Genomic DNA, 15,899 nt, shown 5'->3' on the forward strand with positions numbered 1-15,899 from the left:
ACTATTCTAGAATGGTGTGACTACTTATAAAAGAAGGGCACCTGGGTACTCCTGGCACCACAACCTCTATAACATGCTATAGTGGTTATGGTGTGTGGCATGTTTGTTGAAACAACTACGAATAGTCCTAAATAGTGATGTCCCGAACTGTTCGCTGGCGAATAGTTCCTGGCGAACATCGCGTGTTCGCATTCGCGACGGATGGCGAACACATGCGCTGTTCAGTCCGCCCCCTATTCGTCATCATTGAGTAAACTTTGACCCTGTACCTCACAGTCAGCAGACACATTCCAGCCAATCAGCAGCACACCCTCCCTCCCAGACCCTCCCACCTCCTGGACAGCATCCATTTTACATTCATTGTGAAGCTGCATTCTTAGTGAGAGTAGGCACAGTGTAGCTGCTGCTGATTTGATAGGGAAATTGATAGCTAGGCTAGTGTATTCAGTGTCCACTACAGTCCTGAAGGTCTCATCTGATCTCTACTGTAAGGACAGCACCCCAAAAAGCCCTTTTTAGGGCTAGAACATCAGTCTGCTTTTTTTTTCTGTGTAATGTAATTGCAGTTGCCTGCCTGCCAGCCTGTGTGTCAGGCTCAAAGCATATACTGTGCCCACTTGCCCAGTGTCACCACTCACTCACTGGTGTCACAATAGCTTGCATTTAACAAAAAAACAAAACTTTTTGGACTGTAATATAATAGCAGTCAGTTTCCTTCACGAGTGTGCGTTTCAGGGCCTGTCAGGGCACAGTGTCACACCAGTGGAACTCATATCTGGTGTAACAGTAATGTACATTTAAAAAAAAATAAAAATTTTTTGACTGTAATAGATTGAATAATAATAACAACAAAGTATTTAACCAGGAAAGGTACATTCAGATAACTCTGGTTTCCAAATACGTCCTGGGGTTGTTACCTTAGCCCAACATCCAGGGGTTGTTACTATCACCCAATTTAATGGTACTCATTTTATCTACCTCGGAAGAATGAAGGGCTGAGTCAACCCTGCCGGGATTCTGCTGATGCATTAGCCCACTGAGCTATTTCACCGGCGTGTGTGTCAGGCTCACAGCGTATACTGTGCCCATTGCAGAGCCCAGCAGTGTGGCATTTTTTTTGTGTGTCTGCCTCTGACAACAGCGATGCCATTTGCAACCTGTGCCAAAAGAAACTGAGTCGTGGGAAGTCCAACACCCACCTAGGTACAACTGCTTTGCGAAGGCACATGATCGCACATCACAAACGCCTATGGGATCAACACATGAGTACAAGCAGCACACAGACTCAAAGCCGCCATCCTCCTCCTGGACCAGCATCTTCAGCCACGTTAACCACTGCTGTCCTCCTTGCCCCCTCTCAACCATCCGCCCCTCTGTCTCTCGCCTTGAGCAGTTCCTGCTCATCTGCCCACAGTCAGGTGTCTATCAAGGACATGTTTGAGCGTAAGAAGCCAATGTCACAAAGTCACCCCCTTGCCCGGCGTCTGACAGCTGGCTTGACTGAATTCTTAGCCCGCATGTCTGGCACACAGTGTTGGGGCAAGGGTCCATCTGACCACTGATACCTGGTCTGCAAAGCAAGGTCAGGGCAGGTATATCACCTACACTGCGCATTGGGTAAACCTGCTGACGGCTGCCAAGCATGGAATGCGTGGCTCTGCAGATGAGTTGGTGACACCGCCACGACTTGCAGGCAGGCCTGCTGCCACCTCCTCTACTCCTCCTACTCCATCCTCTTCCATAACCTCCTCGGCTGAGTCCTCTTCTGCTGCTGCGTCTTGCTCCACATCAACGGCACCCCCCAAGCTCCCCAGGTACTGTTCCACATGCCAGACACGGCAGTGTCACGCCATCTTGGGGTTGACTTGCCTGAAAGCAGAGAGTCACACCGGACCAGCACTCCTGTCCGCCCTGAACGCACAGGTGGATCAGTGGCTGACTCCGCACCAACTGGAGATCGGCAAAGTGGTTTGTGACAACGGAAGAAATTTGTTGGCGGCATTGCATTTGGGCAAGTTGACACATGGGCCGTACATGGCACATGTATGTAATCTGATCGTACAACACTTTGTGCATAAGTACCCAGGCTTACAGGACGCCCTTAAGTAGGCCAGGAAGGTGTGTGGCCATTTCAGGCGTTCATACATGGCCATGGCGCACTTTTCTGATATCTAGCGGCGAAACAATATGCCAGTGAGGCGCTTGATTTGCGACAGCCCGACACATTGGAGTTCAACACTCCTAACGTTCGACCGCCTGCTCCAACAAGAAAAAAACGTTAAAGAGTATTTGTATGACCGGTGTGCTAGGACAGCCTCTGCGGAGCTGGGATTTTTTTTGCCACGTTACTGGACGCTCATGCGCAATGCCTGTAGGCTCATGCATCCTTTTGAGGAGGTGACAAACCTAGTCAGTCGCACCGAAGGCACCATCAGCGACATCATACCATTTGGTTTCTTCCTGGAGCGTGCCCTGCAAAGAGTGCTGGATCAGGCTGTAGATGGGCGTGAAGAGGAAGAGTTGTGGTCACCATCACCACCAGAAACAGCCTTATCAGCATCGCTTGCTGGACCTGCGGCAACGCTGGAAGAGGATTGTGAGGAAGAGGAGTCAGAGGAGGAATGTGTCTTTGAGGAGGAGGAGGAAGACCAACCACAACAGGCATCCCAGGGTGCTCGTTGTCACCTATCTGGTACCCGTGGTGTTGTACGTGGCTGGGGGGAAGAACATACCTTCAGAGAGATCACTGAGGATGAGGAACAGGACATGAGTAGCTCGGCATCCAACATTGTGCAAATGGGGTCTTTCATGCTGTCGTGCCTGTTGAGGGACCCTCGTATAAAAAGGCTGAAGGAGAACGAGCTGTACTGGGTGTCCACGCTACTAGACCCCCGGTATAAGCAGAAAGTGCCTGAAATGTTACCGAATTACGGCAAGTCAGAAAGGATGCAGCAGTTCCAAAATCAATTAAAAAGTATGCTTTACACAGCGTATAAGGGTGATGTCACAGCACAATGGGAATCTAACAGGGGAAGAGGTGAAAGTAATCCTCCTCCTCCCACGACCACGCCGGCAAGGACAGGACGCTTTACAGACGTGTTGTTGATGGAGGACATGCGGAGCTTTTTAAGTCCTATGCATCACCACAGCCCTTCGGGGTCCACCCTCAGAGAACGACTCGACCAACAGGTAGCAGACTACCTCGCCTTAACTGCAGATATCGACACTCTGAGGAGCGATGAACCCCTTGACTACTGGGTGTGCAGGCTTGACCTGAGGCCTGAGCTATCCCAATTTGTTATAGAACTTCTGGCCTGCCCTGCTTTCAGTGTTCTGTCAGAAAAGACCTTCAGTGCAGCAGGAGGTATTGTCACTGAGAAGAGAAGTCGCCTAGGTCAAAAAAGTCTAGATTACCTTACCTTTATTAAGATGAATGAGGGATGGAGCCCGAAGGGACTGACAGTGGGCGATACATTCGACTAAAAAAGGCCTGATGAGGGGGACTACTTAACACACCACTCCTATCTGGTGGCACATTAGATTGCACGCGCAGTGCCCCAAATTTGAAGTAGGAGGACCGACCAAGCATCTTTTTCCATCTCCCGCTTCCTAAAATCAATGCCTTATTTACACGTCCCCTGATAGGGGACGTAACAGGGATTAAACTGATAAGAATAGTACTACTTAACACACTACTCCTATCTGGTGGCACATTAGATTGCACGCGCAGTGCCCCAAATTTGAAGTAGGAGGACCGACCAAGCATCTTTTTCCATCTCCCGCTTCCTGGGTGGCAGAAGAGAGACCTTTAATGACATCAGTGAGGACAAGGAACGGGACATTGCTAGCTTGGTATCCAACCTTGTGCAAATGGGGAGTTTGCGGTTGTGCAAATGGACTGTTTGTGGTTGTTTGCGGTGCGGTGGGACTCTGCATCAACTATGTAATTTTCCATGGGAGTTTTGCCATGGATCCCCCTCCGGCATGCCACAGTCCAGGTGTTAGTCCCCTTGAAACAACTTTTCCATCACTATTGTGGCCAGAAAGAGTCCCTGTGGGTTTTAAAATTTGCCTGCCCATTGAAGTCTATGGCGGTTCGCCCGGTTCGCCCGTTCGAGAACATTTGCGGACCCAAAAATTTCATGTTCGCGACATCACTAGTCCTAAACATTACAATAACACATTGCACTCATATTAACCAAGATGGTTGTCCCAACATATGCATTGTGTTACTACATTAATATATATCAGAGGACTGAGACATTAGGGCATAAAAATGACAGCACTAAAACATTTTATAAAGACAAACAAGGAATGCCAAAACAGTTTTACATCTTTAATCAGATTAATCGAAATTCCTATACTACTACTACTACTACTGGTAAATTTATAATGAATAAAATGTGTGTCCTGTTATCTTCAGATCTGCCTTCAGCGCCAACCTAAGTATCAACGCTTGAGAATATTCCCATTGGAAGTCTGAAAAATATGGTAAAATGTCTGCGCTATAGCATAATTATAGAAATTTATTAAAGTCGCTGTAAAACTGGGGCAATCACCAAATGCAGTTTGCCAGCAAGTTCCACTGGTTTACAACAAATTTTAGATTACAACACTTTGCTAAATCGTCTGTCATGTATGTGCAATCCATTTCTAATTATATGCATTACGTATAATATGACCTATAGCTATGGTGCCAAAAAGGTAGATCCCCAGATGTTAACGACAACATCCATGGTGTTTTGCCATTCTAAATGCTGTAAAACCATTATAGGAGTTAAAGTACTATACCATATGGGCATCCCTTTATAGAGGGCCGCAAATTAATTTTTAAGATAATTGTCCTGTTTTAATCATTCAAAGTTTGTTAGCCTGTCTTTCATCATGCTTCATTATGTAATATGCGTGTGTACTGCTTTTTCCCAAACATCACTGCATTAACTGTATGATTATGTCAAATACGCCCTTTTGGTTTTACTTTAGAATTCACGAAATAGCTTCCTTAACAATTTACTCTTCCCCTCTCAACTCCTTTTTTCTACGGACTTGGTTTTGTTTTCAAACTAACAATATCAAGGGGAAAAAATATCTCTGCATATGAAAAGCATATCAAGTCAACTAGAATTCTGCTATTGAATTTTATAAGATAAACTTTACTTATCTAACAAAATATATTCCTATATGACACGTTAAGAAAATATTTCAAATTTGCACTCACAAACAAACACTGTTTTTTTGTGATAAAATTAACACAATTGCAGGATTGTTAGAATTATTATTAATATTTTCATTATTCTTTTATATTTACAGAATTACTGTTGTTCCAAAGTGGCATCTGTCCATCAGAAGGCATCTATCCCGTAGGCAATCTTTACCGAACAAAATCAGGATTGGAGAGTCGGGCTTTGTGCGTACATTTCTCACAGTTAGTTGTTTTACACTATGAAAACCAGTTAACCCAGCAGCATATATCAAATATAATTGATGAACGTAGTTACCAGAAGGTTTTTGTTTGTTTTCTTTTTCATATTTAGAGAAGGAGCTGCTGGTAATAGATTTTTTTCGATACCTAAATATATTGCTATTTTTTCCCTTGTTATTTTGTTGCCTGGATAATTGTTGTTCGTGCTTTGGTGTTGCTTCTCGTTTCAACAGTATTGTAGAAAAGCTGGAAAATAATTATAGTGCCGGTTTCATCATATTTTGTTAAGATTATTATTGAGAGATAAGGGCAGTGTGTTCTATAATTGAGAAGTTGTTCAGTTTCTTTCAGTAAGAATAATAAATGGAATAGTAACAAATGATCTTGTAACGGGACGCCTTCAGTAACCTCACGGGTTACCTCCCATTAGTTCTCTGGCTAGGGGACTTATCTCTATGTGCTCCCAAACCGAGATGGCACTCAGGCCTGGAAGCTCTTAGTCCTTACAAGGACTTTTCCCTGCTGCATCCCCTGCAAGCTGGAACAGCAGACAGAGGGGTTAAATCTTCCCTCCCTCTAATAACAGGATGACCACAGTTTTCGAGTTTTAAGCACTTTAAATTACAGATAGCGATCTTCCGCCCTGGGAGATACCAACAGTACCAAGGGATACACATGAAAACACATTACATTCGGGGTGCTACACTTTGGGGCTCAGCACCCGAAGAAGGGAAGTGGTTACAAGGTTGAAACCTACATTGCTTGAGAGCCCCGCGTCCCATCTGGGATTCCTGCAAAAAGCGGAGCGATCAGATGTACAGAGCCCGAGATATCAGTGGCCTAAACCAAGCAACAACCAATCGGCTGAAAGGGAGCGAATCAAATCACGCCAATCAGCGCTCAGGGGAGGAAGGAGTTTCGTCACCCGATCTGAAGAAAGGGCGCAAAACTCGGTTGCACCAATCTGTGTTAGGGGAGTAGAGGGGTTTCACGGCCCAATAAGAAGAAAGGGCGCAAAACTCTGTTTGAACGAGCGCTCCTTCTCCGATTGGTTGGCTGCGCCCTGCAGCGACCAATCAGGAGAATGGCGCAAACCCAGTTTGAATGGGTGCTCCCTCTCCTATTGGTCGGCACAGACTTCCAGGCAGCCAGCGGGGACTCTGCGGCCATGAGACCAACTCACAGCTCTAAAGATTCCCTGCTGCTAAGATCCCCTGATCTCTGGTGGATGCCCCCATGCAGGTATCCACCGGAGAGAGTGTTCTCCTTGGCAGCTACAAGCCTAGCCTTGTAGCTGCCTGGTGGGGTAGGGGGGGTAAACCGTGATTATAGCTCCATTGGAGAGCGGGTAGGACGGTCCCTGACATGGGGATCTCGAAGACAGTGTGCGCAGGCAGGTTCAGGAGACGAATGCTCCCCTTGGTGGGCGTTCGGTGATATGAACCCTTGTGGTCTGCGGTTTTCACACCTTGTTACTGAGGTGTGAACATTCTAACTAAACGCTCTAAATGGAGTATCGGGGTGGTTCGGCGTACAGAGCCCGTGTACTGGAGCGCCCCCGCGTGGTTGAAAAGTAGAATGCATTGTACAGTGTAAAAATACATGTGGAAACAAATTGGGGACACAAAATACAAAACCAAAACATCTGAATATTCAGTGGGCATGGCACGTAGTGGCGGTGTCCCGCCACAGATCTCTTTTGGTAAACCTCTCTGCGTATATGCCAAGGCGAGTTCTACAGTGGTATCATGTAGAACTACTGAATTTTATGAAAATTATAAAGGTTTGTACCCAACACAAAGTATATTTAATTTTCTGCAATGGATAAAGCAATATCAAAGAAACTAAAGAATGGGATTTTTGCTTTTATTCCAATTTGCCATATATCCTACTTTAATTTATTTTGCCTCTTACATTATGATCTGCTGACAATTCCTGACATCCTTCTCTTACAATATACCATTTTATAATCTAGTCAGTTACAGTCTCCAGAGGAGTTATCAGTGATTTTCTGTTGACCTCACTGATGGAATAGTCGATCTCAAATAATGAATTACATCCTCACTGTTTCAAGAAAATGTCACTTTATGGATCTGAACTTGAGACTTGCTGATTTTTTTGTTTCCAGTCTAAGTCTGTATCATCCTTTCCTAACACCTGGACACATCATTCCACACTGACAGCGGATCTTAACCATGTAAGTAAACCAATAAAAATACCTTACAAAAATGCCACCACTTAAATGGATACTCCTATTTCCAAAATGTTTTGTACTAGATCGTTATGCAAATTTAGATTATTTAACATGATGGGAAATCCATGTTGAATTTTTTTGTTGTGTATATTGTAAAAACATTTCCACCCTTTGTCTCAAGAGAGAACTAGCATTGGCTATGAGTACTGTCTGTGGTTAGAGGAACACTTTATCTCAATGAAGTGATCTGGGTCCAGTGGTCCTGTTATTTTAAACCTGCAATGTGAAACATTGCAGTTTTTGTTAGAAACTACAATGTTTATGTTGCAGAGATAGACGCACCTCTAGTAGCTGTGCCCTTCTTGATAGCTTTTAGAGGAGCATCCATCACCCTGACTGAGTAAAACTCAATCACGTGACATAGCTCAAAGCAAAGCACTGAATGCCAAGGTTTCATATGAGAAGTGAGAAGCATTGGATGCTCCTCAGTGAGAAGCATTGGATTGGAGCAGTGACAAGGATGCCATGCCTCCTCAATTATGTTGTAGGAGGCAGAGAAGTGAGCAATGCTGAGGAGTAACTGCACTGTTGTTTGACAGGGAATAAAAGAGGCTGGGGGCTCAATCTAACTAGATACAGAAGCACTATAATGTTACTTTAAGTAGGACATCTCGTTAAAATATCATAGCCTAATGGTTAGCCAGAAATTAAGGAAATCTTGAGATTAGTCGAGAATTTGTAGAGCATTTTTCCTAGTATGTCATGTAACACGGCTCCATTTATGAAGGTATTTAACTAATACATATATACCATACCGGTGATAGAATGCTGTGTGTATGAAGCAATATATTTTTATTTAGTTCCTCCCTGCATAGAGTTGCATATATATATGATATGTATGTATATATATATATATATATACAGGGAGTGCAGAATTATTAGGCAAGTTGTATTTTTGAGGATTAATTTTATTATTGAACAACAACCATGTTCTCAATGAACCCAAAAAACTCATTAATATCAAAGCTGAATATTTTTGGAAGTAGTTTTTAGTTTGTTTTTAGTTATAGCTATTTTAGGGGGATATCTGTGTGTGCAGGTGACTATTACTGTGCATAATTATTAGGCAACTTAACAAAAAACAAATATATACCAATTTCAATTATTTATTTTTACCAGTGAAACCAATATAACATCTCAACATTCACAAATATACATTTCTGACATTCAAAAACATAACAAAAACAAATCAGTGACCAATATAGCCACCTTTCTTTGCAAGGACATTCAAAAGCCTGCCATCCATGGATTCTGTCAGTGTTTTAATCTGTTCACCATCAACATTGCGTGCAGCAGCAACCACAGCCTCCCAGACACTGTTCAGAGAGGTGTACTGTTTTCCCTCCTTGTAAATCTCACATTTGATGATGGACCACAGGTTCTCAATGGGGTTCAGATCAGGTGAACAAGGAGGCCATATCATTAGATTTTCTTCTTTTATACCCTTTCTTGCCAGCCACGCTGTGGAGTACTTGGATGCGTGTGATGGAGCATTGTCCTGCATGAAAACCAGTACTCCACCTCCACCTTGCTGGCGTCTGAGTCGGACTGGAGCTCTCTGCCCTTTACCAATCCATCCATCTGGCCCATCAAGACTCACTCTCATTTCATCAGTCCATAAAACCTTAGAAAAATCAGTCTTGAGATATTTCTTGGCCCAGTCTTGACATTTCAGCTTGTGTGTTGTTCAGTGGTGGTCGTCTTTCAGCCTTTCTTACCTTGGCCATGTCTCTGAGTATTGCACACCTTGTGCTTTCGGGCACTCCAGTGATGTTGCAGCTCTGAAATATGGCCAAACTGGTGGCAAGTGGCATCTTGGCAGCTGCACGCTTGACTTTTCTCAGTTCATGGGCAGTTATTTTGCGCCTTGGTTTCTCCACACGCTTCTTGCGACCCTGTTGACTATTTTGAATGAAACGCTTGATTGTTCGATGATCACGCTTCAGAAGCTTTGCCATTTTAAGAGTGCTGCATCCCTCTGCAAGATATCTCACTATTTTTGACTTTTCTGAGCCTGTCAAGTCCTTCTTTTGACCCATTTTGCCAAAGGAAAGGAAGTTGCCTAATAATTATGCACACCTGATATAGGGTGTTGATGTCATTAGACCACACCCCTTCTCATTACAGAGATGCACATCACCTAATATGCTTAATTGGTAGTAGGCTTTCGAGCCTATACAGCTTGGAGTAAGACAACATGCATAAAGATGATGATGTGGTCAAAATACTCATTTGCCTAATAATTCTGCACACAGTTTATGTGTGTATATACAAAGGGTGCATTTAGAGGTCTCCTTAAAATTCTCATGATTTATATATTCAACTATTTTAATCAATGTGGACGATCAACATTTTGACCCCACAGGGTTGAAACATCGATCTTCCAAATTGATGTAAATTTGAATCTTTGAATATATTAAATTACGAGGACTTTAAAGGGACACTATAGTCACCAGAACAACTAAAGCTTAATATCGTTCTGATGAGTAGATTCATTCCCAGGAGGCATTTTAATGTAAACACTTTTCATAGAACCTTTTCCCCTACGGGCAAGCAAACTAAATGCTGGTTTTAACACTATAGTGTCAGGAATGTGTCCTTAAGGACACATGACATGTGTGACCAGAAGTTTGGTCCTTAAGGAGACCTATGAGTGCACCCTTAGTATTTACTTCTATATTTTTTTTGCAGGTTGCACCTAGGCTGTACATTTTTGTTGCTTCATACGCACAGTATCCTATCACCAGTATAGCATATATAGAATCGTTAAATATCCACATAAATGGAGCCTTGTGATTTATATGGACCATAAACTACTTGACTCTTTAAAGGCAAGTGCTGTGCTGTTCTGCTGTCCCTAAATGAACTGCTAGACACAGTTTACTTGTCATGTACTAAATAGTCCTTATTACTGATGTCCGTGGTGAATTTTAATCAAGAAGGGGATGCAATATTTTGCTTGCTGTATCGGAATCGACCAAAGAGCCAACAACATTGCGAACTAATCAGACCTAATCCTGGATTAGTTTCCCAATAGGATCAAGGCATGAAGCAGTCAAGTCATCAAACACAAATGCAATGACTTATCGGGGATTAGAGACCTCTGTATTTAAAATGAATATGGCATATTTGTAAACCTGCACTTAGTTTTATTAAAAAAAAAATAGGTTAGAGTAGCTCCAGACTATAAAAAGGAAAACATTGGAATTATTTTGCAAACAAGGGCAGGGTGCAGGTTTATGAATATGTTGCATGCAGCAGAATGTTCATGTAGAGGGTTTCCGTGTTGGTGTAGTAGTGCAGTTCCATGCAGAGATGAGGCTTGTGATGTAGAATCCACGTTCCTCTGTCCCTTGTCACCAAAAGGTTTCACAATGGGATTGTTATCTTGGTATGCACATAGGCAGAGTAAGCAAACTCATCAGTTGGACTGTAGCCAAGAAGAGCCAGAATAACACTCTAATTCAGCTGGGCCCATATGGCTTAAAGATGGATTTTTAACATCCGTGCAATCAAGCACCACGGGTGCTGTAGTATTGACATTGACAGCAGTAGAGGTCATGCTGTGTATGTTATTAGTTGAAAAAAAATTCCCAGCAACTTTGGTTTGATTTAATTGTATACCTTCCCACACACATTTCTACTGGTTAAAAGTATCAGGTGGGGGCATGGAAGGCATGTTCCCCCTGTTATTTCACAGGCCCTCTCCATGGATGGGGCCTTTTCTAGTGACTGGGAAGCTTTTGAACTATTTAATAGCTATGGATGGCAGATGGGGCATATGGAGGTACATTACCCACATAGGATTTTTTAGAAGATGGTTTGAATACGTACATTGTCCTGGCACCATATCCAATTCATCAAGCTGTAGTGATTATGGTGCTTGGAGTGTTCCTTTTAAGGCTCAGCCACCTTTCGTCAAAAGCCACTGTGGGATTTATTCTCTAAACACTACTTTCTTAATCCATGGTACCAGAGGCAGGGTGCTACACAAAAGGCATACCAAAAGCATGGGGCAGACTGGCCACCAGGTGCAAAAGCAGAGCTTCTAAAATGATTAACAGTGAGCTAAAATTGAAGCGCTTCATTCCATTCTCTAGGTAAATATAATGATGTGGATCATTTTCACATTCATTCATTTTTTTTTTTTTTTAAACTGCATAAAACACGTATTTTGAATCTAGGAGATAAACATAATGTAAGAATCCTGGGAAACTGTTGTTGCCCCTTTACCAATGGCTAGATCGTAGTGGGTGATCTGCTAACGTAGTGCATTACCTTAAAATGTGCTAATTGCTGCGGCAGTCTATCGCTATATAAGCAGCAGCAAATGTCTCAGGAATAAGAAATGCAAAGCGTACAGAAGTAAAAGTGCTGATACTTACCCTCCTTGGCCAATCTTTTCTCGATGTTGTTTCTTGTGTAATAGTTGCTCTTTTGTGTATCAGCAGAGTTCTCGATTAGACTTGGATCATACGGCTCGGTTCGCTGTGAACTGTTATTGACACTTTGAAATAAAAAAAAAAAAAAAACATGTCTTGTGTTACATTCATTATAAAAAACAGGTTGTCTTCAAAATATGAATCTAAGGACACTTTGGTAACAATCAAAATAAGAGATGATTAAATTCCTTGTTATATCATGCAGGAAATCAGTTCAAGCTTCCACTTAAAAGAACACTATAGCGTCAGTAATACAGAGTTGTATTCCTAATGCTATAGTGTGCCCTATCCCTAACTAATTAGGTTTCTCCCTGATCCCATCTCCACTTGTGAAAGGGTTAAAAACACTTACCTCGATAAAGTCCCTTGGTCCTGGTTGGGTCACCTCCTCTCATGACGTCACTCTGAAGGGGGAACCTAATGAGCATGCCATGCACACGTTCAAGCTTCCCTCTAGGAAAGCATTGAATCAATGGTTTCCCATGGGGAATTTGAAGAGTATGTCCAACATAATTTCACAGAGTAAAACTCTGTTAGAGACCAGGAAGCACCTCTAGTGGCTGTCTGGAAGGCAACCACTAGATGTTCACGTAACCCTGCAATGTAAATATTGCAGTTTCTCTAAAAGTGGTCTGGGTGCCTATGGTGTCCCTTTAATCTGTTAAGACTGTGCAGAGTAACCTCTATTGTAGAGTCAGCTAATACTTTTCTTTATTGTAACGCATTATGCTCAGCTAGTCTGATAGGAGGCAACCTGTTTTGTAGCACATATTATTATTATTATTATTATTATTTATATTGCACCATCAGATTCCGTAGCGCTGTACAATATTGCACCCATACCAAGAGTGAATGTTAATATCTGAAGCCATAGCATGCTAAATCAACTAGATTAACTATGTCTGGGGGTAGGTGAAATTAAATACATTATCAGGGAATGTTCCATTTAGAATTCAGCAGTAGGTTACATTATTAGGCATGAGTAGACTGTTTTTGTTATATAAGAAGACATTACAAATCTACAGCGTATAGTCCTAATCTTTGAGTGAAACTAATTTTGTAAATCCCTCCAGATGAAATAGGACTGTCATTGCCCCGTTCTAAATATGTCATCTTGATTACGGAGTTTGGAAGTAAAAAGGATAAATCATTGCTTTACTTTATCTTGCCATTCCGCTCTACAACCAAGATAAAGGGTACAGATTGGTCACTGTATAAACAAATACAAACTATCTGGAAATGCTAAAAGATATTGAGGAAAAAAAAAAGTTAATTTTATTGTCCAACTCATAACTGTATTACCTGACTGACAAATCTAGTACATTTCCAAGGTGAGCCTCGTAGCATTTTATTTGAAACATTTGTGATTACATATTATATTTATGAATTAGCTTTACCAAGGTCTTTTGTTAAAAGGGAACATATCTGGAAACTACAGCATTGAATAAAATATTGAAAGTTACCTAGAAGTTATTTTTTTCATGCAATGCTCAGTTTTCTTTTAATTGGATTTCAATGTTAACTGGTGAAAACGTAGTCCGGACAGATTAAAGGCATACATTAAATTAGAATAGGAGATTTCAAAACATTTCTTTTTTAAACTGTTTCGTAGATACCCACTCAAAGAAAACATGCATGCCTTTTATTCTGCATATTTCCTTTGAAGGTATATGAAAGAAAAGAAAACTGCTCGGGAAAGCTACAAACCAGCTACCTACAGCCTTTGCAGACCCCCCTCTTTATTCCACAAATTCTGGAGAATTCTGAAAGAGAAGCCTCTGATTGGTGAAGCCTCCACTGGCATCAGTGCCTTAGATTATAATAAATTAACAAAATGCATTCTTATAAGTGTGTGAAAAGATGTATAACATGCAAGGCTATTCCCTAGTATCTACACTATACCAGTGGCTGTATATGTACATGGAAGGAATGGTTGTGTCCCTGTTACCTTGATATCCTCCTATTGTGAAGCTGCTACCCATACACTATATATAGTCGCTCTGACACACCATGTAGACACTCCCAGCCAATCAAATTCTGACTTTACTATCTAGTATCCTTTAGGATAGCAAACTCCATTGTGTATATCAGCTACCTGTAGGTGTCACTGTTGTGTATCGATTGACGTAGAAATATCATCGGACCTCTGTGACCTGTCCAGGACTTAAGGTATGAGAGTTCGTGTAGCCTTGTGCTAATTTTCCATAGTTCTCCAGGGAAGAGAGCATCTCCTGTTTATTTTGTTATTATCATAATTCGATAAATAGCATCTCTGGTCTTTTTTTTTACAGAAAGAGTAGATTTTGATCTTTGGACTGTGAAATTACATGGAATTGTTTTAATTAAGAGAAGTCAATCTGTTTTACAAATTAACTCCTTCTTATTTGTCATATAGCCTTGGAAATTGAATTAAAATGTTATATCTTTATTACAAAAAATGTTTGAAAACATTTAGAATTTGTCAATATCGGTATCAATTTTGAAGTTCTCTAAGCGGGTTCACTGAAGTGTGAATTCATAGTCTGTGATCAAGGAGGGGAAACTGGGATGCGGAAGGTGGGGGCGGGGGCAGCATTTACCCCGGGTCAGCAGTAGAGAGAGATTTGTGAGCTGCTGCCTCACAGCTCGCTTTGAAATATATTATGTACATAGATTATTTTATTACTATTGTATTCCAGTTTTTGCAGTATTTGTCTAAATGTTATATTAAATATTTTAAACCGAGTGGAGAGTGGTATGATGCTGTGCTGGTGGCATCTAACTTGTTCCTGAGGGCCACGTGCAACCAGCCCTTCCCAGCTGGAATGCATGTTGTACCAGTTTCTTCTGTTAATGGTGCAGTTATACAGTTTGAATGCTCCATGGATCAGTGATCTAAAATATTTTTAACACTATAAACTGTGATAATGATATGCATATTAAAGGACCACTGAACTCACACAGACTGCTTAACCCCGCAATGTAAGACTTTGCTGTTTTGTAGATACTACAATGTTTACATTGCTGGATTAAATATACGTTTAGTAGCGGTCTTCCTGAAAGCCACTAGAGGCACTTTGTCCTCAAGAACCGAGTGAACCTCAGGCCCGGAGTCAAATGCTGAGGATCTGTATGCTGAAGCATTTGATTGGACGAGTGTAGCTCATGTCTAGTTCCAATCCATTGGTTCTCAATGAAAAGCAGTGGATTGAATCCCAGTGCTAAAAATGGAGGCATGCCATCTTTATCTAACTTAATTTTATATAATAAAAAAAAAGAAAAAGGAGGTGGAAAAAGGACAGTGGAGCGAAGGGAACCTATAGTCCACAAAAAAAAAAAATTATGGGTCTATAGGTTCCCTTTAAAGAGAAATAAAAGTGTTGAGAGGAGAATTACTCCAGTATAAAATTGTCTGCTGAAAACTACAGGAATAGCTCCAAGCTTATTCTTGTATCTTTTTTTTTTTTTTTTCCTGCCTTCAGGAAGCCCTCTCTATGGAAAGGTTAATTCCTGTTACCATTACATCAGTTTATACCGGCGAGATAAATGCTTGAATAAAAGAGCTGCAGAAGTTCAAGGTTGGAGAAAGGTCACATTCTAGAACACCACCATACAGTATCAACCTGATCTACTACTTTATATTCTGTTATCCTGCAGGAGGAAGCCTGTAGAAAATAACTATTTTGAATAGATGAATCCCGATGTACTGGCATCTGATAAGGCTGGATTTCAGATAAGCAGGTAATAAAACAGTTGTAACAACTTGCTCTCCTTAACCGCTGATTATCTGTTTATAGTTAAT

General features: G+C 41.6%; 1 protein-coding gene across 1 annotated transcript in view; it reads right to left on the minus strand.

The window, feature by feature from the left end:
- The window catches only part of ZMAT4 (zinc finger matrin-type 4), a 361,795-nt gene that overhangs the window by 3,932 nt on the left and 341,964 nt on the right, over positions 1-15,899 (minus strand). The window contains exon 7 of the mRNA XM_063434627.1: positions 12,062-12,183. Coding sequence (XP_063290697.1) covers positions 12,062-12,183 — 122 coding nt within the window. The remainder of the gene's footprint in view (positions 1-12,061; positions 12,184-15,899) is intronic.

This window comes from Pelobates fuscus, chromosome 10 (assembly GCF_036172605.1).
Source record: "Pelobates fuscus isolate aPelFus1 chromosome 10, aPelFus1.pri, whole genome shotgun sequence".
Lineage (NCBI taxonomy): Eukaryota > Metazoa > Chordata > Amphibia > Anura > Pelobatidae > Pelobates > Pelobates fuscus.